The sequence below is a fragment of the Spermophilus citellus genome (assembly GCF_964194105.1).
Source record: "Spermophilus citellus genome assembly, chromosome: 15".
Lineage (NCBI taxonomy): Eukaryota > Metazoa > Chordata > Mammalia > Rodentia > Sciuridae > Spermophilus > Spermophilus citellus.
In genome coordinates this window covers 45,247,640-45,273,652 of record NC_138195.1, presented here as the reverse complement: position 1 = coordinate 45,273,652, position 26,013 = coordinate 45,247,640, and the positions used below count along the sequence as shown (strand labels likewise).

Below are 26,013 nucleotides of genomic sequence, written 5' to 3'. Positions count from 1 at the left end.
AATGTGGTGCTGCAAGTGGTAAAACTCACCGGGCTGCTTTCTCCCGGGCAGTGGGCAGAGCAGGAGTTCTGCAAGGTCAAGTGCTCCATTGACCGCAGAATCCCTGGTGCCCAGAGCAGGCCCGGCACTTAGAGAGCCCTCAATGTACCTTCATTGTTTGAAGGAACGGCCAGCAAACCCCACTTGATAAATAATAATGAGGACATAACTGTGCTAGCTGCCCTTCCAGAACCGCTCCTCGTGCCAGGCCCTTCAATCACCGAATCCAGTGACCGGGAGGCAGCTGCTCTACGTCCCAGTTCGCTGTGGAAACAAGGCTTAGGGGCGTACCCCATAGGCGGCCTGCAAGTGGCAGAGGCCATACAGGCACCCAGACCTCAAAGCTCGTCCCATTAACCAGGTGCCATTTTGACAGCCTTGAAGTGGGGGCAGGGTGACACGCACACAGGCTGAGGAGCTTGGTGTCTAGAGAAGCCACCCACACCACAGTCCCAGGAAGCAAGTGAGAGGACGTCCCCCTCCGTCTCTGCCAACCAGGAAGCAGCTGGCCCAGCTCCTGGGGGTTGACATGTGCAGCACTTCCCATGAGGGTTCCTGGGGTCCTCCAGGTCCCCTCCCTCGCTCCCGCTGAGCCAGGCTCCCTCTGAGCTTGGGCCAGGTTCCCAGAGAGGGAGGGGCTGGAATCAAGGAGGGCCCTGGACCAAATCAGGAGACGCTGGCTTCCTCCCTCCTCCCCGGTCCTGCTGGGCGCCCAGGCTGGTGCCGCCTTTGGCTCCTCAAACATCCAGCCGCGCTTCCTGGCCAGGGCTGCTGGCCTTTCTGCTTTCACCTGTCACTTTCCTACTCATGCTTCACATCTTGCTTCAGGTGTCCCTTCTTCCAGGACACCCTTACTGACCACCTCAAACACGCATAGGCACCCCCCACCATCTCCCAGTGGGAACCAAGAGCCTCAGGAAGAGGCTGGACTCCAGTCAAGGGCCTCGCCTGTCTTGAAACTTCCCCGTGTCTCTTTGGACCACATGATCTTCCCCTGCCTCCATTTACTGTCTGCAAAATATCAATTAATAATAGAACTTACTTCACAGCTAACCTGAGGACCGAATGAGATTGCATACATAAAGCGCTTAGCACCAGGCCCCCAGCACACAGCAAGCACTCAGTGAATGGGAGCTGTTATTAACACTGGCATTAATAAAGTGCCACCTTCTCAGCCAGAGGGGAGGCTTTCTGACCCTGCAGGGGCCTCGGGCTCTGAGATCGGGGAGCAGGAGGCTCCAGGGTGCCCGGGGAGCTCAGCGTGGCTTGGATGGCAGGGGTGGGAAGAGACAAGAGAGGGAAAAGCCATCCCCTGCAGCAGCATCATTGCCTTTTAAATGTGCCTTGGTCGGACCTGGGGATAGTCGGCAGCTGGGAGCTCTGCACGGGCAGCTGGGCAGAGACTGGGATGCATCTTGCTTGCCACATACCAAGCAGGACCTATCACCCTCAGAGGCCCCGCGGCCTTGAGCTGTCACTGCAGGCACTGTGGGGGGGGGGGGCTGGGAGGGGCTGGCAGGAAGGGCGGGGAGGGAGAGCAGACAGGTGACTTATTCTCTTAACAACAGCAACACGGTGAAAACATGAAGGATGCGCTTCTGAGGAAAAGCGCTGCCTCGGGGGCCTTGGGGTCTCCAGTGACGCGGGAGGTGAGGACCCAGAAGGGGAGGAGACGGTGGGTGGTCTTTGAAAGGGAAGGAGAATCCCAGCTTCCTGTCCCAAGACTGTTCCCTCTGTCCCCTGCCCCACTGGGCTCTGTCCCGGGGCCTGCAGCCCTGATGTCCTCGCCCTGCCCCTCCCCTGCTCCTGACCCACGCGGCTGGCAGCCCCCAGAGGTGGCCAGGGAGGCGGCCAGGGGAGCGGCCAGGGGGGCGGCCAGGGGGGCGGCCAGCCTTCCATACCCCAACACCTGGCCAGGCCCCAGGGGAGAAGGGAGAAGGCTCTGAAGGAGGCAGCACCCAGCTGTGGGTGCAGAATGACGAGGATTTTTGAGGAAGAAACAAAGACCAGGCAGAGCCAGAAGAAGGGCCCCGTCCAAGGCCTTCGTCCCGGATGACCAGGATCCAGTGGCTGTGTGGGGAGGGGCCCCCGATCGGTACCACCCAGGAAGCACACTCTGACCCAGTACCTGGGGTGTGGGCTCCTCTTGGGGACTGCAGAATAGACTGAGCCAGGTCAGCTGCACCCCAGCCCAGGCCTCAGAGGGTGGAGGGGGCTGAAGGCACAGGGTCCACCTTGAGACCCAGGCTGGCAGAACTCCAGAGTCCCCTCCCCACAGGAAGGAACCGAATGGGAACACTGAGAGCTGTCAGGAGTGGGGGGCCTGGTGTGCTTTGCTCTGTGACCTTGGGCAGATCCCTTGACCTCTCTGGTTCCTGTTTCCCAGCCTCAGGACGGGGACAAAAAGCCCTGTGCTGTCCTCCCCCTGGCTTTCTTCCAGTGGTCACTGTGCACTGGAGCCACAGATACAATGGCCGCCTGTGGCCCACAGGAGCCTGTGGGGGGAGCCTGACAAGCAGTGATGTCTGATGGGGAAGTGGGCAGCCCATGGTCAAACGTCCTCCTGTCCAGCACCTGGGCCACCAGCAAGACGCTGCAGGGTGCTCCGTGAGACCAACAAGGGTCGGGGGCAGCCTGCTCGGGCCTTCCTCCCTGCCCCCAACAAGGCCACAGAAGAACGAGAAGTGCCGGGGACCCCGTGGAGACCCGGGCAGGGAGGGAGAAGGACAGGAGGCTCCACGGGGGCACAGGGGGACAGGACAGGGGTTTGACATGGCCGGGGAGTTGTCCCTGAGTCTGACCCATCTGACTTCCTGGGATGGGAGGAAGGGCCAGCCAGGGCTAGCAGGTCAGATGGAGATGAAGTAGGGAGGGCAGTGTGGCCTGGTCTGGGGACAGGTGAAGGAAGCCGGGAAGACAGTGAAGGAAGCCATTTTTGTCCTTTAGACCCCAAGGTCAGCTACCACCCCACCGTGCTAAAAGAACAACACTGGCCACTTTGGACAGGAGCCAGGAAGTGTGGATGTGGCCGGCCGTGAGAGTGGGACCCTTGTATACACAGACAAGACAGGCCAGTCCACAGGGAGGAGATCACCCGTGTGTTGCCAGAGCACTGCTGTGTGGCTTGAGGCAAGTTGCTTTTGTTCCCTGTGTCCTGTGTTGCTCCCCCTAAAGAAAGCTACACCTGATAAGGAAAGGGCTCACACAAAATAAGTGTTCTTTTTTTACATAATATTTTTTATACCTTGATTTTATTTACTTGTTTTTACGTGGTGCTGAGGATCGAACCCAGGGCCTCACACGTGCTAAGCGAGCACTCTACCGCTGAGCCCCAGCCCCAGCCCAAAATAAGTGTTCTTGGAGCAGCCGAGGTGTGCGGGGTGCCACTCTCAGTGCTTCAGGGGCACAGGAATCCAGGGGATGGTTTTGACACGTCAGGAGGGAGGTGTCGCCTGGCCCTCAGGGAAGGTCAGAAAGCTGCCTGAGGGGACCCTGTGGCCACCAGGACTGGAACCCAGGCAGCGTGGCCCCGACTGGCACTTCGAGCCCCGGGGAGGCGGGGACTCAGCCCCTGCTGTGTGTCCCCAGTGCGTCTCCCTGTAACTGATGGAGAAAGTGCGGGGAACAGGGTGGGGGAAGGGCAGAGGTGTCCAAGGTCGCACAGTCCCTGGGGAGGCTGAGGCAAGTGTCCTGACTTCCGCTGTCCAGCAACCCAGAGGCTGGAGCTGCCCCACCAGGCCTCCCGCGCGCGGGGCAGGGAGGGCGGGGGATGGCGATCTGACAGGAGCCCCCACGGAGAATCCAAGTCCCCCGCTTTATGTGACCTGGGACCGGCAGCTCCTCCAGGCTTTGGTTCCCCCTGGTGAGAGGTGCGGCAGCCTCCCTGGCCTCCCTGGCTCCACAGGGTTGCGCTGCAGGCTGGGCCTCCTGGAGGGCAGCGAGTCCCTGTCACTGGGGGCACGTTGGCACACAGGCGGGGAGAGAGGACCTTCCTGACGAGGCAGCAGCTTCCTAACAGCCTGCCAGGCCCCCGGAGGGGAGAAGGCCTCGCCCCCACGGGAATGGGTCTGCCGTGTCGCCAGGCACACCGTGCCCACAGCTCCTCCCCGGGGCGCTGCAGCCCTGGGGGACTCCCTGTGTGGCATGCCTGCAGTGCTGGCTTCCCTCAGCGAGCTCAGGGCCACTCCTCACCAGCCACTGCCCAGGGGCCAACAGGCGGCAGTGACAGGTCCTCTCGGCCTTGCCCTTGGCACGAGAGCGGGTGCTCAGAGGGGGGCAGCTCCTGCAGAAAGGACAGCTCCCGGCCAGCACCCCTTGCTCAGGAGGCTTCCGCCCCATCTCGGTCTAAACCACCCCTCTGTCCTCGGAGCCCACAGCAGAGGGGCTCTCTCTGGCCAGGCTTCTCCTGTCCTCTGTGGGCTTCTGTGGGGCCGTGGACACCCCAGGACCATGCCTCTCCCTGCACTCGGTATGCACTGAGCCCTGCCAGACTCGGGGCCCCTGGAGCACAAGGAATCCCTGCCACCCCCCCAGTCGGGCACAGTGGGCGCATGGTGTAAATGACAGCCGTGAACCTGAACTGTGGCCAGCACTGCAGCCCAGAAGGGGGACGGTTTCTGGTCACAGATCACAGAGCTGAAGCATGTCTCAAGGCTCCTCCCACGCCCCTGTCCCCAGCCCTGGGGACAGTGGGTATTTTCAGCCGTGTGCGAGCTGCAGAAGGCACCTGAGGCCCAGAGAGGAAAGTGTCTGCAGTCGCACACAGCAAGGGAGGCTCCCCAGGGTCCCAGGCAGAGCCAAGCTGCCGGCCCCAGCACCCTCCAGCCTGGCCTCCCGGGAAGGAGACGGGGTGAGGGGGAAGCCGGACTTACCCCAGCATCCAGAGACCAGCAGGAGAAGCCAGAGCACAGGGCAGCCGGTAGCAACGTGGCACCGCATGGCTTCTGGGGACACAAAGAGAAGAGGGTGAGAAGCTTCCTCCTGGAGGGGCGCTGCCTGCAGCCCCGCCCCCTGCAGCTCCGGGAGACCTGGCCTGAGGGGGTCAGAGGAAGCCACCCCCTTAGGGGAGCACGGAAAGAAGAAGGAGGCTCATCACTCAGCAGCAGCATGGTCCACTCCCAGGCAGGACGAGGGGCCTGGGAGTAGCTGGGGTGCACCGGGGGCAGGTCCCTCTTCACTGTGGCTACCCTTGGGGGACCCCACGGGCAAAGCTCAAAGGCAGACATGGAGGAGGTGTTGAGGACATACCCTGGGCCCAGTGGATACAGGGATGCGCTGCTGCCTCCATCCTCCGAGACCACATCCCCAAGAGCAGCACAGCCGGGCCAGCCAGGGGGGCAGGGTTAAGGGGATGGTGTCCACCAGGAAGGTGGGGGGCTAAGAGTGGGATTGTCAATTCCAATAAGCTGACCTCTCAGCGACAAGTGAGCATATCTTTTCCTCTTTAAATTAAAAAAAAAGTCCATTATATTATCCTATAACCTTGGAAATGAGAAGGGGCAACAGATCCCAGTGTCCAAAGAGGCCTGGGGAGGGGAGGTGGCCAGCCCAGGGCCCGACAGCAAGTCTGCAGGAGGTTGAAGCTGCATGCCGGGTGGGGGGGGGGCAGCTCTGGGACACAGCCGGTGGACGTTCTGCAAGACAGACCCCATCTCCAAGGGTGGCTGGGGGTGGACTGCTTCCTCTTGCCCACGACACAGGTCAGGGTCCTCTGGCTCCTTTGTACCCCTGAGGAGACTCAGGATCGGGCTTTCCTATGGCCCAGCAGTGACATCAGGGGGCTCATGCTCATCAGCTGGGACCCTCCCACAGAATTGTCAGTCCTGGTGATGCAGGGACCCACTGGGCCACCCCTCCTTCAGTGAACACACACACACACACACACACACACACACACACACACACCATCCTGCCTCGGGGGCCTGCACCTCCCTCGTCCCCACGCAGGGTTTGCTAAGACTCCCAAACAGTGGTGGTGGAGTCAACGCCTAGATCAGGGTGACATGCCACCCACCTCAACAATAAGTTACCAGAAAGCCGTGGAGAGGTGAATGGGACCGGGGCAGGGAGGACTTCTAGAGGAGACCTCTACATCTCTGCCAAGATCTTGGGGCAAGAGATTCAGAAAGAGTGGAGAACTCAGATTCCTTCAGTTGGGGCCTGGAGGGGACCCCTTCTGCGCCCAAGTCCTGGGCGGACAGTGAGGTGGTGGGTTGGGTGGTGGCTCCTGACCAAGACTATGTGCAATGGTCCATTTGTTTTCTTTTTACTGTGCCCTTAAAATATCCTAACTATGCAGTATGAAAGAGTCATGTGAAGAATAAAAGATTCTGGGACACATTTAGTCGAGGATGGCCCCTCGCCATGCCCCTGCATTCCCACCCGTGGAGTTCCCAGTTAACAGCCTCCCTCCGAGTCTGCAAAGCGCACAGCTATGGGGGCAGCCAAGAGGGCAACTCTGAGTGGGTGGGGAAGAGGGCCACTTGCAGGCCACATGCTCTGTCCAAAAGTGACAGCTGTGGATAAGTCCCAGCCAAGAGGGAGGGTGGGCCAGTGTGGCTGGAGCTTCCGATATTTATCAATGAAAACTGGTCGCTGGGCTTTGGCATGAACCCGACTTTTAAATGTTGGCAGATAATTCGATTTGTAAAGAGCACCCTTGCCCCGTCGGACGGGGTGCGCAGAGTGGCCTGGCACAGGTCCTCCCCGGCCTTTCTCTGCACCCAGCCAGGATGTCCCCACTACTGTGTGGAACCTGGTGATCTCTGGAGTGTCTTCTACGTAAAAGTAACTAGTGGGCTGGGGCTGGGGCTCCGTGGTGGAGCGCTTGCCTGGCACAGGTGAGGCACTGGGTGCGATTCTCAGCACCTCATAAAGATAAATTAAATAAAGGTCCATTGACAACTAAGAAATACTTTAACAAACAAAGAAAAAGCAACCAGCAGGCTGGGCGGAGCTCCAAGTGCATGAGGCCCTGGGGTGGATCCACAGTACCTCCCCGGAAAAAACACAAAACAAAACCAAAGGAGGACAGAAATTTGCTTTTCTTGTGCCGGGATATGCCACAAGCAGCCCTCCAGGCTAGCGAGGCTTAAAACGGCCTCCTCCTCTTGACAAGCGGATGGTAGTTCACAGGGTGAATGTTTCGTAATGACGACAGCCATCCCCTCCTGATGGACACGTGGGTGTTCCCAAGTTCCTGCTCCCAGACTTCTCTCTGCACACAACTAACTGTGTGGGGACTTTGCCCTTCCATCGCTCTCTGATGTCTGCTGCTGGATCAATGAAACACAGCGCAGAGCGCAGAGGGAAACTTTCATTAGATGCCGCTAGATTACCTTCCGGGAAAGGCGGCGGCAATTCACAGCCCCTCCAGCAGCGCACGGGAGGGCCCGCGTGCCCACCTGGAAGCGATCCCTCTTTTAAATGGCTGCCAATCGGACGGATGAAGAATGGTCTGGCATGGCCGCTTTCATTTGCATTTCCCTAACTGCCGGGATGCGGCGCAGGATGCCTTTTGCTAAACGTTGGAACCACTTTCCATCTGGTCCTGTGTGATATCCTATCAGGCCCCGCGGGGGCAGCCAGCCAGCCTCGCCAGCATTATCCCTGATTTACAAGTGGAGAAACCGAGGCACGGAGCAATTAAGGGACGATCTGACACCTCACGGTGAGTGAGTGTCTTTAGGAAGACAGAAACCTCCAGCCCTCTGCCTTTGCAAACCAGATGTTAGGAGAATTAAACATCTGCTAAGAACATCATCCGCAAATAGCTGGGGTGTGCCGCCTCTCTGCCGGGTGCTGAGGAAGCTCACGGTGGAGGACGGGGGACGAGGAGGGAGGGGAACGCTGTGAGCAGGTCCCACAGGCCAGGGACATTCACAGGTATTATTATGACTCAATATCCCAAAATATGTATATGAAACAGGTCCTTGTTCCCACTTTACAGACGAGGAAACCAAGGCTCAGAGAGGTCACTCCAGGATCGGAGCAGAGTCCTGACTCGGAGCCCTGTGCTGTTTCTGTCACAGCGGCCCTGCATCCCCTGTTCCTTCCGTGGGGAGGGAAGTCCGGCCCCTCCCTTGGGTGAGACAATACATGCCCCACAACCGGCAGGGAGGGGCGTCCCCCCACGTAGGACAGCGGCACCCTGCATCACGGCTCCCGTGTCCCCCAGGGCCACTGCCGGCTTGCTGGGCCCCCTCCTGATGTGTCTCTCCCCCTCCTTCCCCTGCAGGGCCCATCCCACCACCTCAGTGCCCTTGCGTTCCCTGGGGGCCAAAGGCAACCTGACTTTGTGGTGGTGACAGCCGTCCCCTGTAGAGCAGGCAGAGGCAGGGACAAGCCAGCTCCATCCTCACCCCTTGGGCTCCGGCTCCCAAGGGTGGGGTGGAGTAGCCAGGCCAGAGGTGGAGGGTCCCAGATCTTGCTCTTCCTCTGAGCCCTTTGGTGATGGGGAGGATGGGAGGTCCAGAGACAGCAGAGGCCCAGGGCAGCGGGAAGAGCCCACCCCACCCCCTGGCTCCAGCTTGGCGTCCTGGTGGACACGGCCTCTGCCTGCTGGCACGCCTTGGCACTGGGGCTGCGGCAAGTGGCAGCAATGCCACGGCTGTTCCCCAGCCTCCTGGCCTCCTGCCTCCCACCCAGCACATGGTTTACACCCCATGTGAGGCTGCCCCGCCCTCAGGAGGGAACGCATCGGCCACATCTCTCCACCAGCATCGGGAAACACACCCCTCCAGGCCCAGCTCCTGCCTGGCTGGACATCAGAGACCGGCCGCAGAACAGCAGAGCCACTGCCACCAAGCCTTCCGGGGGCCAGCTTAGAGCCCCCTCTTGTAGGAACCCTCCAGGAATCTATCACTGCCAGAGGACACACACAGCCAGACCCCAAACTGAAATTCCCAACATCCTCCATCACACCGAGCCTCATGCTGGGTGCCGTGGGGCACATGGGACCATGACAATGGCTGAAAACATGGGCTAGGTGTCAAACAAGTGACCCAGACTATCGCTGCCCAGGACTATCAGAAGTGAGATGCCCCAGGGCTGTCAGAGGAGCTGCACAGACGTCAAAGCTCCATGACGTTGCTGTTTACGCATCATGTGTCATATACCAGGCACTGGGATGTACCACGTGCTCCACATGCTGGAACTCAGAGAGGTCAAAAAACTCACCCCATGTCACACAGCTTATAAGTGAACAAGTTCAGATCTGAACCCTATTTTGATGGCCATCATAGCCAGGTTCCTAGCCTTACCCCCATAGTGTGCCAAACTCAGGCAGGTGCCCTGGGGGAGGGTCCAACTGAGGAGCCAGAGGGGAGGCCCTGGGCAAGCCCTGCATCTACTCAGAGGCCATTGAGCCAGGCCTAGGTGAGAATCCCAACATCCTCAAGCCACAGCAAGTGGGGCCAGCACAGAGGCCAGGCTGCGCGGGCCAGGAAGAAGGGGTTCCGGCAGGGCTGGCTGGGGGGCTCCTGTTTCTTCTGTCTTCCTGGGATGCTGGCATCTCCACAGGCTTTGCCCCTGGGCCCAGAACCCATAAGACAGTGCAGTCACCATCCGAGTGATCCAGTCCGTCCCCCTTCACCTCCCACCACCTCCTGCCGGTGCTATCCCTGAGAGAGGTCGACACCTTTGTCCCTGGCAGGAGCTGACTACAGATTTCCCAGAGGCAGAGCAGCAACCCTGCCCACGCTGACCTGCATCTTCTCTGGTCATCAACCCGTAAAGACTGCAGCTGACACAGGCACTGGGGAGATGACCCTCCACAGGAAAGACACTGCAGCCAGAGCAGGAGAGTCATTTCCAGTACTGGGAGAGCATAAGGGAAAGGCGAGAGGAAGGGAGCAGGGTGAGGACAATCAGAGCATCATTGAGAAGACAAAGAAGGAAGTGAGCCATGTCCCAAGGAGAAGAGCATCCAGGCTGGAGGAACAGCTTATGCAAAGGCCCTGGGGCAGGACTGACCCTCATGTGCTGAAGTCCATGAGGAGACCAGTGTGGCTGGAACAGGGTGAATGGTGGAGAGGGATGCAGGAGGTGAGGGTGGAGAGATAGGGGCCATCGTGGACACCTTATGAACCAGTGACTGGGTAGACAAGGGGCAGGAAGGACTTGGGTTTTGAAGAAACACCCTGGCTGCTGTGCTGTGGTGCACTGTGGGTCAAAGGTGGAAGCCCACCTGGAGAGGACAGGGCAGTGAAGCAGGCCAGAGATGATGGGCGGGCAGGGCTGGGGTGTGAGACCTGGCAGTTCCTGTTTCAGGGCAGAGCTGAGAGGACGTCCTTCTGGAGAGGAAGGGGCAGTGCAAGAGAGGGCAGAGCCTGAGGGTTTGGGCCCAAGGACCTGGAAGGACAGTGTTGTCATTGCCCAGAACAGGAGAAGGCTGCAGATGGAGCTGGCTGAGGGACAAGATTAGAAGTTCAGTGGGGACAGGGCAAGTTTGGCTCGGCTTGACCACCAGGAGCAACAGTGCACAGGCAGCTGGTGGGGACTGAGGGGCGGCCGAGAGGGGTGTGGGGGTGGCCAGCGCGGGGCTGTGGCACGGGCCCAGCAGAGGCGCAGAACAGCAGGGTTCCCGCCCCTGAGCCGCGGACACGTGGCCGATCAGCGCCCTCTTTGCAGAACTGTCCGAGGAGCCTGAGAACGCACAGCCGGCCAGCAAGTCAACCCGCACGATGGCGGAGGAGCGGTCCCCAGGCCAGCAGAACGCTAGCCAGGACAGCAGAACGCGGGGACAGCCCACGGGGACTGGCTCCACCGTGGGATGTCCCGGGGGGTTGCAGAGGGGTTGGGGGGTGGGGGTGGCGGGAGGCGCACAGCGTCAGCGGCGCTGCCAGAGCCGCAAGGTGACGGCGACTGTTTTCTTCTGACTTCTGCATTTTCCATATTTTCTACAATGAACACTCAGTGTGAGATCAGCAGCCCAGCTCATGTCCACCCTCCCCAAACCTCGCCGTAGCCAGGAGCTGACGGCACTGATTAGAAAATGACTCTCCTGCCCTCCGCGGGCGGGACCCCCTGGGCGCACGGCCGGGCATGCACCGGGGAATCTGCGAGCAGCCAGGGTCCTCCACCCCCCTCGGGCTGCCCGACCCCCGTCTCCCCGGTGGACACCTCTAGAACACGGGGCTCCCCATCCGGGCCCAGCTCGGACCCGCCTCTACGGACCCCAGGAGTCCAGCCGCGCTGCCTCCTCTCCCCCGGGGGCAGTGATCAGGAGGGCTCCTGCGCTCTGCCCGGGGCAGCCATGGTGGCAGCATGGGCTGGCACACAGGCCGCAGGAGAAGGCCAGGTTGCAGCTCACCCCACGCTGCGGCCTCTCCTCCCCCAGGACAGGAATAACCTTGGACCAAAAAAAAAAAAAAGCCAGCCAAACACACCCACCCACCCACCGCACTCACAGGCAGGGACACTGACTCTGCCACCTACTCCCAGAGAAGCACCCATAAGAGGCCCACTGCCCAGTCGGGGGCCTCCTTTCTGTCCCACCCCTCCGCCCTGGCTGGCAGAGGCCAGAGCCCTTGAAAATTCATAGAGGTTTCACCAAATGCCTTTGGACCCTGCAAACCGGAAGAGGAAACCCACAATAGACGGGTTTCCTAGACCAGAGAACTGCAGTCCTTCCCCTGTGGGAGCAGAGCACACCCCCTCTTCAGGAAAGGGCCTGCTCTGGACCTCACTCCCCGCAGGACCACACCCACGGCCACCAGCTCTGCCTCTTCCTGTGGCTCGGGCAGGAGGTGCAAGAGCAGGATGCCTCTTGTAAGAAGGCAGTGTCCCCCCATCCCAGCAAGCAGGGGGAGGAGACAGGGCAGGAGGGGACATCTGAGCAGCGTTTCACTTTCTCAGGAGTGAGAGATTTTCACAGCAGGGTGCCACGATTTAGTTTGAACTGTTATGAATTCCCATAAAATCAGATGCACTCAACTTTGAATAGAAATACAGAAATACACTGCAGAAATCAAATACAATTTGGGGATTATTCACCCCCACTACACACAGAGAGGTTCGTGCATGCAAAAAGCCGCCTGCAGACAACACCGTCAGGCCACTGATGGACAAGCCACTGTCTGCCACCAAGGAACACACTCTGAAGCCCACACTCTCCGGGCCACTGGCTGAGGAGGATGCCGTGACGGAGGGGGGCACAAGATCACCCTGTGGCCATCCTGTTCTCGAACCTTCCTCAAAAGCTCACAGAAGTGATGGCCAGGCAGGGCTGAGAGGGGCATAACCCGAGACCCCCAAGGAGGAGTCACAGCCATCCAGCATCTTGCCCAGGACGCCTGTGGCTCTGACTCCTCGGGGAAAAAATCAAATCAGCAAAACATGATTTTTATTTTATTTTATTCTTCTGAAAGCCATCTGTAGACATGGTCAATAACTATACAGGAGGGGTGCTCAGCAAGAAGCGCGTCTCCCTTCTCCCCAGGCCCCACACCTCTTTCCAAGAGGTCACCCTTGAGGCAGCATGCCATAGCTCAGAGGTCCCCCCACTAAAAAACAAATCCAGGGGCTAGAGCTGGGGCTCAGTGGTAGAGCACTTGCCTGGCACGTGGGAGGCACTGGGTTCGACCCTCAGCACCACATAAAAGTAAGTAAATAAAATAAAGGTATTACCACGTGCAGTAGCACATGCCCATTATCCCAGCGCTTTGGGAAGCTGGGGCAGGAGGATCGCGAGTTCAAAGCCAGCCTCAGCAACTTAGTGAGGCCCTAAGCAACTCAGGGCCTGTCTCTAAATAAAATATAACAAAGGGTTGGGGATGTGGCTCAGTGGTTAAGGTGCCTGAGTTCAATCCCCAGTACCAAAATAATAATAATAATAATAATAATAATAATAATAATAATAAAGGTATCCATCTCCAATTTTAATAAATAAATAAATAAAGTTGTTTAAGACCCACATGGCATTCATGCCATCCCACTCCTCACTTGCTTGCTTATTTGTTTGTTTATTTATTTATTTGGAGACCGGGCCCAGGCTGGTCCCAAACTCCTGGGCTCAGCCATCCTCCTGAGTCTCTAGAGCCACGGGCCTGCACCGCCACAATGGCCTGCTCCCGGCTTTTCACATGACAACACCGCTGCACCACATCAGTGCACACAGAGCTGAGCCACCTGCTTCCTCTCAGTCCCTGCTGCAAGTGCCCCGCAGCGTGGGGGAGGGGTAAAATCCAACCCTCCCCCTGCTGACGACCCACGTTTCTTTTTGACCTTTTGCTTTGACAAGGAAGGCCCCCATGAACATTCCGGTTCCTGCACCCACACGCATGATTCTGCCTGTGGGACATCTGGGAGAGGACGTTTCCGTATTTTTACAGCTAATGACCAACCGCCTTCCAGAGCGTGCCCCAGTTATAGGCCTCCCAATGATTAGGAAAGGGCAGGTCCCTGCCTTCACCACTGGGCTCTCAGAAAGATACCTGAGGCTTCTGGGCAGGGGGCCAGGCTGGACTGCTCAGAGCCAGCTCCCGCCAGGAGTCACCCGCGCCGACCCAGGCCCGGCTCTCTCTCAGGCCTTGGCCAGGCTGTCCCCCTCCTGGAGCACCACTGGTCCCACCTTGTGTGTCCATCCTTACCATCCAGGCACACCTCAAATGCCACCCTTGCACGAGGCCCTCTGGCTCCTGGGGGAGGGGATCCTCAGCTCCCCGACCTGCATACATTTTCAGAGGCATTTCACCCCCCCCCCCCCGCTATGAGGACCGTCAGACACGCACTGTCCTCCTCCTGCCAGAAGACCCCTGGGACCCTGCAAGCAGAGCCCACCCATCTCCCACGGTCACCCACCACTAACACTTGGCACACGAACAGGTGCCACGCAATCCAATTGCTTCTTCGCCTTTCCCATCTCAGCAAATTCATTGCCATCCAGCCAGCCAGTCTTGATTAATTCAGTTATCAAATACTTTCCACGTGCCCAATAAACACCACTTCCCTCCTGACCCCTGGGCCACTGTGTTGTGGCCCTACTGGCCCCCTCTCGGCCTCAGGCCTGCCAGCCTCAACCCCACCCCTTGGCCATTACTGAGGCTGATCAGTCCCAAGGCTCCACTCCTCTGCCTGGGGGCTCAGGGGGGCAGAGTAGACTTTTCCACCCTTCGTGCTGAACTTGGTCATGTGACCTGCTGTGGCCAATGGAATGCTCTGACCAGACCCCACACTAGAAGCCCGAACCTTGGGCAAAGAGGCTGAGTGCCCCTGAGTGCCGGCCACTCAACTCAAGGAGAATTCTGGACCTGGAACGGCAAGTACAGGGAACCCATGTACAGCCTAGAGCCAAGCCCAATCCTAGATGGGCTGACCCTCATCTCTCACACACACACACACACACACACACACACACACGAGCAAGAAGAAATGACGGTCATGCCTGTGTGCTCTGCAGTTTTATCAAGGCAAATGACAGATACCAACTCTATGAATTTTATATTTATATGAAACATCTACATGAAAGACATAAAGGAAAATGTTCAATGACATTGGATGGGGCAATGATTTCTTAGAAATGACGCCAAAAGCATAGGCAATAAAAAAAAATAGATAAATTGATTTCATCCTATAGCTCAGTGGGACAGCACTTGCCTAGCATGCACAAGGCCCTGGCTTGAAATGACGCTCAACACCACTACATCAGGGAATGTAAATCAAATCCACAGTGCAGGGGGCAGGGCACAGTGGCGCACGCCAGTAATCCCAGAGATTCAGGAGGCTGAGGCAGGAGGACCTCAAGTTCCAGGCCAGCCTCAGCAACTTAACAAGACCCTGTCTCAACATTTAAATAAGGGCTGGGATTGTGGCTCAGCGATAGAGCGCTTGCCTAGCATGTGTGAGGGCCTGGGTTCAATCCTCAGCACCACATAAAGGTAGATAAATCAAATAAAGGTATTTTCAAAAATTTAAAAATAAAATAAAAAGGGCTGAGGATGTATCTCAGTGGTAGATCCCCTGAGGGTTCAATCCCCAGAACTGCGCCCCCCCCCAAAAAAAAAGAACGTGAAATTCTACTTCACATGCATGAGGATGACTATTACAGAAGAGACACACACACCGAATGGAATAAGTGTTAGTGAGGACATGGGACCCTCGTACATTGCTGGTGGGGATATAAAACTCACAGTCACGATTCAAGACCTCACGGAAATTCCTTTTAAAAACTAGGCAGAGAGCATGAAGATCATGTGTCCGTTTCACAAGTCTTACCTCAAGCCTCAACTCTCCTTGGAAGCATAGCCAATCCTCAGCCTCCAGAAGGAGGCATACTTCCTATATATCATGTTTTCTCTTCTCTCAGAACATTTATGATACTAATTGATTCCTGGTTTTTATTCATTTGTTTATGTTGATTTTTTTTTTGTTTACAGTATGCTTCTGCTGATTACTCTCTAAGTCATGTGACCAGAGACTCAGCTTCATGGTTACGTTCAGAGTGCCAACATAGAGCTTAGGTATGCAGTCGACGTTCAATAAAAGCATTAAATTATTCAACAACAACCAAAAAAAAGTAGACAGAGGTGGGGCATGGTGGCACATGCCTGTAATCCCAGTGGCCTGGGAGGCTGAGGCAGGAGGATCACAAGTTCAAAGCCAGCCTCAGGAACTCAGCAAGGCCCTAAGCAACTCAGTGAGACCCTGTCTCTAATAAAATACAGAATAGGGCTGGGGAGGTTGCTCAGTGGTTAAGGGTCTCTGAGTTCAATCCCCAGTACCTGCCTACCCCCCCAAAAAAAAAGAGGCAGAGAACTACCATATGATCCAAGAATCCGTTTCCTGGGTCTATTATACACAGGAAGGATGAAAGTAGAGACCTGAACCTACCCCCATGTTTACAGCTGCATGACTCACAGGAGCCAAAAGGGGAGCCACCCAAACGTTCAGGGTTGACAGCAGAAGGGATGAGCAAAAAGTGGCGCATTCACACCACAGAACATTGTTCACCTTAAAAAAGGAGCCTCTGAGTCATGCAGGGACACGGACGAGCCTCCAGGCATCAAGCTAAGTGCAATCAGTGGTCAAGACGAGCGGGGACGGTGGGACTCCACTTCTGCGAGGTGCTTGGAACAGCCAGAAGCGCAGACAGGCAGTGGGGGAGGGGGTGGTTAGCAGGAGGGAGGGGGCAGAGGGACAGGCAGGGAAGATGAGAAGATCTGGAGATGGGTGATGGTGACGATGCCCAGGAACACAAGTAATACCACAGAACCATCCCCTAGAAATGATGAACAGGACGAGTTACGTGCTCAATATGTAAACGCAGATATTAACACAAGAAAAACCACAAACGAAAATAAAGGCCACTAGAAGAAAACTTAGTGACCCACGTGGACACACAGCAGGGCCAGCACAACTGAGGCGGGCTGCTGGGGTCTGCCACACGGGCTGTTCCCTCGGGCACCATGCTCTAATCCTTGTTTTGTCACATCCAGCTTAACTGTCCCCAGTCACCGGCCACCACAGCTGGCCACCCTGGTTCTCGCCGTTAACCTGTTCTTCTCCCAAACCTTCTGCAGAGGCGCATTACTCTTGGGGTTTGGGCATCTGCTTCCCCCACCAGAGGTTTAAGATGTAGAGAGGAGGAGGGAGCCAGCACCCCAGGCAAGGGCTGAGCTGGGGACAGGCAGAGGCTCTGGCGGAAGGTTTCCTCTGGTGACTCGCTCTGCCTGCCTCTTTCAGGTCTTTCCCTGGGTCTCCTCAATGCAAAGACTGGAAGGGACAACAGTAGGGGACCCTCAGGGTCCACTGGCCAATCCTCCTGCGTGGAAGCCAGTCAGGTCCAAGAAGTACGACTTTTAATGAAAATCTCAAGTACAAACTGTGACAACTTTCTGGAAAGACACTTGGCACAACAAACTACACCCCTGGAAACACTGACTTAGCGACTCGACTGCCAGGATCTTCTCTAGGGAAACAGAAACGTGGGGTAAAAGCCGGGCACGGTGGCGCATGCCTGGAATCCCAGGGACTCGGGCAGCTGAGGCAGGAGGATCACGAGTTCAAGTTCAGCCTCAGCAACTCAGTGAGGCCCTGAGCAACTCAGTGAGATGCTGTCGCTAAATAAAATACAAAGAAGGGCTGGGGGCGTGGCTCAGTGGTTGAGCTCCCCTGAGTTCAATCCCTGGTACCAAAAAAAAAAAAAAAAAGTGGCCAAAGTATTCCTGTTTTTAAGCTGCCTGCAGCAGCACCGTTCACACTGAAATCGAAGGACAAGTCAATAATCAACGGAGCAGGTTTACATGAGTAAATTATGGGGCATTTGTACAGCTGCTGATGAGGCAGCCACTGTGAATCACATTTATCGACGAGGAAAACTGTTCATGACAAGTGTTTAAATTTGCACTAATGCATTCCCATGTTAGAAAAAATCAAATTCTACATGTATACATCTGAATAGAAAACAGCACATCAGTATCTTTATTGAATCTTTAAATAGTGGGGTTCTGTGTAAATTTTCTTTTGCCCTTCCTGTTTTTCTGTATTTTCCAACCTGTCTGCAGTGGAGTTTTTATAGCATAATCAAGTATTGAATATCCCACTTTAAAAAAAAAAGGTTAATAGTCAAGAGAGATGAGTCTGGCATATGGACAGGCATCTTAAGTCAACAGGGGAAAAAGTGAAAATCCAGATATAAATCTATGCGTCTGACATCAACTGATTTTCAGCAAGGGTGCCCAGCCCATTCTACTAGGGGAAAAAGCAGACTTTTCAACAAACGGTGCTGGGACAACTGGGAAGCTATATGCAAAAGGTGACATTGGGCCCCGGCTCACTCCATCTACAAAAATTAATTTGAAATGAATCAAAGGCCTGAGTAGAAGGGCTAAGTCTATGAGCCTTGGGAGGAAACTAGGTTGTAAAGGTTCATGACTTTGGATTAGGAAACAGTTTCCTAGACAGGATGCCCAAAGCACAAACCACAGAAGAAAACACATTGGCCTTCATGGGAATTAAAAACTTGTGGCTTTCTGGGGTCTTTGTTTTGGTTTTGGTACCAGGTGTTGAACCTAGGGGCGTTTAACCTCTGAGCCACATCCCCAGTCCTTTTTTATATTATATTTAGAGACAGGGTCTCGCTAGGTTGCTTTGGGCCTTGCTAAGTTGCAGAGGCTGGCTTTGAACTTGCGATCCTCCTGCCTCAGCCTCCTGAGCTGCTGGGATGACAGGCTTGGCCACTTTGCCTGGCCAAAAACTTGTATTTTAAAGGATATCATCAAGAAAGCAAAAGACAACCCACAGAAAGCGAGATGATATTTACAAAATCATGTACCCGATACGTGACTTGTATCTAGAATATATAAATAATTTTCACAACTTCATAGTCAAAAGCCAACCAACTCAAGGGCTGGGGTTGTGGCTCAGTGGTAGAGCACTTGCCTAGCACGGGCAAGGCCCTGGGTTCGATCCTCAGCACCACATAAAAATAAATAAATAAAGATACTGTGTGCAACTACAACTAAAAAATAAATATATATATTTTTTAAAAGCCAACTTAATTCAAATGGGCGAAGTTGATGGAGAGCAGTACAAACGGCCCACCAGCTCCTGAAGAGATGTTTGGGGATGGGGGAGGGAGCTCAGCCGCGGAGCCCTCGCCCAGCATGCAGAAGGCCCTGGTTTCCATCCCCAGCACTGAAGGGGGAAAATCAATCTTCAGGACTGAGAAATACACACCAACCCCACAGTGACAGGCCCCGTGCACGGATGGCTATGACCAAAAGGCAGGGGACGCAGCTTGTGATAGAGCGTTTGCCTAGCATACACGAGGCCCTGGGTTGGAGCCCCAACACCGCCAAAAAAGTGGGGGCCCGGCATGGCCATAAAAATGCTGGTGAGGAACGAGAAATCAAGCCAGTGTACGAAGGTTCGGGAGGGTGGAGACCGTGCAGTCACAGTGGTGGCAGAGTGGCCCTGTGGCCCCCGCAGTTCCACCCCTAGGTCTATCTGTCCCCGAGAGATTAAAGATGTACATCCACACAGAAACCCGTATGCTTCCAGCGGTCCTGACCCTCCAAAGGTGAAAACAAGCCAAATGCCCTTCAACAGCCAACAGACAGAGAAAATGTGACACGTCCATACCAGGGGACCTTCTCCAGCCACCAGAAGGAGTGACACACTGCACCTGCTACAAAGGACATGGATGAGGCTCGAAGACATCAGGCCAAGTCCCAGAAGCTGGCAAAGGACTACACATTATGAATCCATTTATATGAAGTGCCCAGAATAGGCGATTCCCCAGAGCCAGGGCGGACCAGCGATGGCTTAGGGTGGGGGGGGGGGGGAGGAGGATGGGATGGGAGGCCAAGTTCATGGGGTTTCTTTTGAGGTGATGCAAATGTTCTAAAGCCGACTGTAGGGACAGCTGCACGTTATCTGTGAACGTATCCATAACCTCTGAGGTGTGCACTTTGAGTAGGTAAAGTGGACCATAGGTGATTCTATCTCAATAAAGCTATTGTAAAAAGTCCATTAATAAATAAGTCAACAGCTGTCTAAAAACCTCAGCGTATCCATAATGAGCTAGCCAAGCTCAACTTCCTGCAGACTCTCCTGCCCTTCTGGCCCTGCCTCCCACTCCTGACCAGGGGTGGCACTCAGCCTCCCCAGCCCCATCCACTGCACCTGGGCCACCAGCCCACTTTACAGACAAGGAAACCGAGGCCCACAGAGCTGCCTCTCTTGTCTTCAGACCTTCAGCCAAGGACGGCAACGAAGACCCCAGGCCTAGGCCTGTCCCCCACTCAGAAAGCCCTGGCCACCTTCCCCAAGTGCCGGGTGGGCCTGGTCCCCCAGCTCTGCCCTGCCCTGCTTCTCAGACACTGACTCCACCTCCAGGTCTGGGCCATGCAGGTGGTCAGGGGCACTGAGGGTGGGGCCAAGGCCACTCCTAGTGGTCAGGCCTCGGACCTCACCAGCTAATCGACTGCTTCCCCCAGGCCCTCCCCAAGGCTGGGGGTGGGAGGGAGGCTGCACCTCCTCTCTTCCTTCCTCCTTTCTCCCAGACAGATGGAGGGGTTCACATGTGTCCCACATCTCCATCTCCCTCTCTCCTTTGCCCTCTCTCACCCTGGCTCCCCAAAACCTGCTCCCAAATCCCCAGATGCCAAAACCCCAGCACTCCCCCCTGCAGCCTGAGGCCTCACCCCCACTCACAGATCATCTCCCTGAGACTCTAAGGCAGCCAGTGCTTGCTGAAATCTGCCTGCAGAGCTAGACAGGAGACCTGTGCCCGCTTCACAGCTGGGGAAAAGGAATACGGAGAGGCTCAACTTGATGCTAAAGATTGGCCAGGGCTCGGGCAGAGGCTGGACCTCTGATGTGAACAGAAAGCCTCCTCCTGCCAGCAGCCGCAGCTGGAAGTGAGGGAGACGAAGGACACACAGGTGCCTACCTTCCGCTCAGGAGCTCCGTGGCCCAGGCTATGGGGCACTGTGCTGGCAAACAGACCGGCTGGCCCCACGCCGTCACACCCAGCTCCTCACTCATGTGCCCGGGCTGTAGTGACCCGGGAGCCCACGATTCCATCAATCGATCTGCAGCACCACCACCGCCCCCCCGCCGCCCACTGAGTTTGCTCAGGCTGGTTCCTCCCCTTCCAGCCCCACCCACCCCCCTCCAGGACACCCTCAGCACTCAGACCCTCCTTCTCGTCCTGGGGCACCACAGGTCTGCTTGCCCCAGGCAGCCACGAGCCAGCTGGGTGGCCCTGGGCAAGGCCTCTGGTCTCTGGGCCTCAGTGTCCTTGTCTGCAAAACATCACTTAAGACACCACAGCTCCTGCCCCTGCTGTGCCCTTCCTGGATCACGGTCACCTCCTCTGAGGAGCCCTGCCCTCCACCTGTGTTCAGGGTCCTAATGTGTGACTTGTGCTGCTTTAGGGCCCTGAGAGGTGTGCCGACCCCGCTGTGAGCTCCTCCCTGCCAGCCAGGGCCTGCGCATAGTAGGTGCACAGGGAATAAATGGATGAGCCCTTGTGGCTCAAGCATCTGGGAGTTGTGTTGCAGGGGAAGCCTGGACAGGAGTCCCACCAGCCACCAGACACCCGCAGCCCAGCAGGGAGGGACACCGGTGGGGACAGGGCTGCTAAGCTTTCTGGGGCCTGTGTCCCACCACGGGGAGCAGGAGGAGGGAGGGCAGGGTACGCTGTCCCTAGTGGTCAGTTGACAGCTTCCCCTTTGAGTTAAGGGGCGCATCTCCGCCCGCCTGGCAGCTCCTTCCTCCCGAGTGAGAGGTTGTTTGGATTGTTCTTCACATCACACCCCCCAGAGGAGAAAGAGGGACCCAGAGGGAGGCTGGGGAAAGGAGCTCTGGGCCTGAGTCCCACCAGGCCTGTTCCATGTGGGAACCATCAGATGACTGGAGCAAGGATCCGGGTTCAAATCCTGCGCAGTGCCGTTTCCTCTCTGAACCAACAGCAGCACCTGCTAGACTCTCCATGTAACTCCAACATCCTCAGTGTTCCCCGTGAGGGGCCCTGCTGGCCCATTTAGCAGACGGAGAAAAGGAGGCTGTTAGTCTCCACTATTGACTAAGTTCTCCCAACAGTAAAGGAAGGAAGCAGAACTTGAACCCAGGGGCCAAGCTGTTTCCATGGTGTCACCCTCACCCGCAGCCAGCACACCGGCCCTTAAAGAATCCAGTCCAGTGCTCACGAACACACCGCAGGCTGCCCCACCTGACCCCCCTAAGGACCAGTGTCAGATTCAGAGAGCTACTGAACACCGGCGTTGGAGAGGACTAGAGTTGGCTCCCTGTCTGACTGCTGGACTCTACGGCGTCCTTCCCTGTCTGCCTCCACCTGGCACTTGTATGCCCGCAGTGACGGGAGGCTCACTGCCTACTCAAGGCACATCTGTCCTTTGGACAGCATGGTTAATTAGGATGTCCTTCCTCATAATGAATCAAAGGCTCATAAGACCCGACGGAATGACACAACTCCGGGTCCACTCTGCCCCTCTGCTCCCCTCCAACCCCGGCCACGCTCCTCACCACCCGCCCCCCTTCCTCCTTCCCTCCCTCCCCCACCCCCTCTTTCTCTCCAGTAACCACTTTCTAACCTTTACTAAGGACAAGGATATCTTTTTTAAGATACTCAATTTTAGGAAAAAAAAATATTTCACATCTGTATGAGCAATACCCAAATCATAATTCTTAAAAATAACAAATTGCAGGCCAGAGTAATCATAAGTAAATTGATATTGATAAATAAGCTTTTCTCCAGAGCAGTAGGTGGCTTATTTTAATCTAATGAGTTTTGTATTTTCCCAGCTTTCAGATTCCATGATGAAGAGCTGTCTGCAATAGAATTACGATGCTCTCCGAGATGTTGTAATTTAATGCCTCATTTTGTCAAGACTTTCTGGAAAATGAGATTTGTTCCCAGTGAGGAATTCGACTCGACTCTTTCCCATGCGCCCCCCTCCATCCCCGGCATACTGGCTGGCCTGTGTGGAAATGGGGAGAGGCCAAGGTGAACGCGGTGACAGTGTGGGACAAAGGACCCAGCAGGGACGGGAGGGGCCACTCCTAGCTGGACACAGCTCTGCTGTGTGACAGAGAGGTGCCCACTGCCCACTCTGTGCCTACCCCTACCTACTGCGACGAGGAAGGCAGAACAGACCTCACCTTCCTTATGAAGTGCGAACAGGGCTCCTATCTGGGGGTTGGAAGGAAAAGAACCCCAGACTCCTCAACACGGGAGAAAGGACCCCGCAGCCCACAGACAGGGCAGGGGGCAGCAGACACAGAGCTGGGGACCAGGGAACTAAGCTATGAGTGGAAAACCCAGGGGCCACATGGCCGAATGCCCCCCAGGGACAGGACGCTCAGCACCTGGGCAGCCCACGTGTCGCACCAACTCCACTGGGGCCTTCTAGAGGGAGGGGGTCAAGAGGCCAGGAGAGCAGCGGGGCCAGGCGGACACATCTCTCGTCTGCCACTAGGTGTGTGAGGACGCCACGGAGCCTCTGTGTGCCTCAGTTTCCCTCATCTCTCTGAAACAGAGGCTGTCACAGCACCTACTACACAGGGGGTCGGGGGGCAAAACGTCCCATGCTGGGACCCAGCCACCGCCACACAGCTCCTGACGGAAACATGCTATTATCAGTCGCACGGCGGCAGCTCATCCTCGCCAGGTGTGTGGACACCTGCAGAAACCGGCCCACTCTGGGGATCCGGGTGGCCGTCCCTGCATTCTCAATGGGGCCTTCTGAATAGTCCAGTGAGCTCTCCTGGTGCTCAGGACTGGGTTTTTTAAAAAAGATGATTTCGTATTTCAAAAAAGAGAAAGAAAGAATGATGGACTTCTTCTGAGTGGACCCCACTCTTGACATCTAGGGGCTTCCCTTTTGGACTCCTGGTCTCTACACTCACACAATGGACTCCCACCCGTTGAGGCAAGCCACTCATTCACCTGACAAACTTCCTGAGGGCCAGGAGAGGTGTTTGGCAGACACCAAGGAAGACACCACCCTGCCGCCTGGCAGGGGACAGGAACCTTCAGCCTCGCCATCATCATCCAGGTATTCCAGGGGAAAGCCTTGGGAACACCACCTTCAGCCCTCCCTGGCCCGCTGTCCCTGAAAGAGTTGTCCATGTGCCTGAATTAAGTCCCAGGTCCTCATATGAATTTTAAACTAGGTGAGGTGACAACTTACTGAGACTCGAGCTGACCTGTCTAAAGGTTAAGTGGACTGTGTTCGCAGCTGAGAGATGCATCTGAAAGCAATGGTCTGACGGGTGGACAGAGAATGGACAGACAGACAGATACGTGACAAAGGAAACGTTACAGAACATCCACTAGAGAACCTGGCGGTGGGGACGTGGGTGCTCACTGTGCCCATCTTTAGTCTTTCTGCATGTTCCAAAACCTTCATGGTAAAATGTCGAGGAGGAAAAGTAAGAGACTTATGAGCCCCATGGTCACTCCCAGTGGCTTTTCCAATGTTCTTTTCCTATGGGCTGGGGACATCCCATGAGGAAATGTCTCCGCATGTCCACGCTCAAGGGCCTGGGAGCGGCCTCCAGGGCCTTTCTCATCTCAGCTCCCACCGGGAAGGACAAGGTCATGGGCCATGGAGGCAGGGACAGGGGCAGGCAGAGGCCGGAGGAGGCCTCTTCATTACCCTCAAGGTCACCTCACTCTCCAGAGTCCATCCAGGGACTGGTCCAGCCAAGGAGAAGAAGCCCCATGCCCCCTGGGAGTGCAGAGAGAAGAAGGGAGTAACGGGGGGGGGGGGCGGGGGGGGTGCGTGTGCGTGTGCATGTGTATGTCGGGGCAGCTAAGACCATGCGTGGCCTCAAAGGAACACTGACTTCAGGTCCCCCACAAAGCCACACCATGGAATCCCTAACCCATCCTCACAGCTTCTTCTTATTTAATAAACAACAACAAGAAGAAGGATAAAAATGGTAATGGTGCTGATGGTGCTGATGATGGTAATAATGGTGGGGATGAGACTAGTGATGGCGGTGGTGGTGATAGTAATGGTGGACGTGGTGGTGGTGGTAGTGGTGATAGTAATGGTGGACGTGGTGGTGATGGTGGTGATGGTGGTAGTGATAATGGTGGTGATAGTAATGGTGGACCTGGTGGTGGTGGATAGTAATGGTGGAGATAGTGATGGCGGTGGTGACCTGGCAGTGGTGGTGACGGTGGTCGCGGCATCTATATTTGGTTAAGTGCATCCTTAACATGGCGAGCACCATGTTTACTACTACTTGGTTCTCGTGGCCACCCGACAGGGAAGGTGGAATTATGGCTACACCCATTTCGTAGATGAAGAGACTGGAATGAGGAAAGAAGAAGTCATGAACCCAAAGTTACTCAGCCAGTGAAAAGTGACCTGGGACACCAAACCAGCCGCGACATGATGGGCACACTGACATCTCAATGAAGCTAGGAAAGTAAGGATCCAAAAACCTGTTGAAGGTCTGGAGTGCGTCAGAGCAGCCAGAGGATGAGATGCACAGACCCAGGGAGACAGGAAGCTTCCAGGGAAGCCCAGTCCTCTGACAGCCTCTTTTCTATGCAAGACTTTGAAAGGAATAAGAAGGGAGAAGCCTGCAGAGTCGTGGTCATCTCATGAGTCTGGAGACATTAAGTTGAGTTGGGTTTAACAAGGCAGCCAGACCTGAGGATCCCAAAGCAATGATCTCCGCAGGTATTTAAACACATTTAACCCAAATAAAATAAAGAAATGAAAGTGCCCCATAGGATAAGAATTATTGAAATAGGACACAAAATTTAATTCAAAACTATCAGCAAAACTGAAAATCAGTTCTTTAAAGAGAGCAATAAAATCAACTCATCCAGTGATTAAAAAGAAGACGAGATTGAGAGAGGAGAAATATATGACCAAGATCATAAATAGAAAAGACGGCTGCAGATGCTATAGGGAATATAAAAACTGTAAGAGGGTAATTAAAGAGACAGAATGAATATCTTTATGCCAATTCATTTGAACATTTACATAAAGTCAAAAAATACGGGCTGGGGATGTGGCTCAAGCGGTAGCGCGCTCTCCTGGCATGCGTGCGGCCCGGGTTCGATCCTCAGCACCACATACCAACAAAGATGTTGTGTCCACCGAGAACTAAAAAATAATAAATATTTAAAAATTCTCTCTCTCTCTCTCTCCTCTTTCACTCTCTCTTTAAAAAAAAAAGTCAAAAAATACAATTTACTAAAACTGACACTCAAAACATAGAAATATAAATAGTCCTACATCTTCTTAAAATTGAAACTATAATTTTTTTGTAAACTATAATTTATAATCTTCCCAATAAGTAATCTAAGCTTGTATGGTTTATTTGTTTATTTATTTTGGTATCAGGGATTGAACCCAGGAGGCACTAAACCACTGAGCGACATCCCAAGCCCTTTTTATTTTTTTGAGACAGAGTCTCACTAAGTTGCTTAGGAACTATCTAAGGTGCTTAGGATGGACTTGAATTTATGAATCTACTGTCTCA

The 26,013-nt window shown here is 55.4% G+C and overlaps 1 protein-coding gene across 14 annotated transcripts in view; it reads right to left on the bottom strand.

Annotated features, from left to right (window-relative positions):
- Positions 1–26,013, bottom strand: part of CDH23 (cadherin related 23) — a 381,002-nt gene that overhangs the window by 331,840 nt on the left and 23,149 nt on the right. For all 14 annotated transcript variants that reach the window (XR_014018890.1, XM_081267119.1, XM_081267138.1 and 11 more), the window contains exon 2: positions 4,911–4,982. Coding sequence is in view for 13 of the 14 variants with exons in the window: in XM_081267119.1 (XP_081123245.1) it covers positions 4,911–4,977 (67 nt within the window). In the remaining variant the exon portion in view is untranslated. The remainder of the gene's footprint in view (positions 1–4,910; positions 4,983–26,013) is intronic.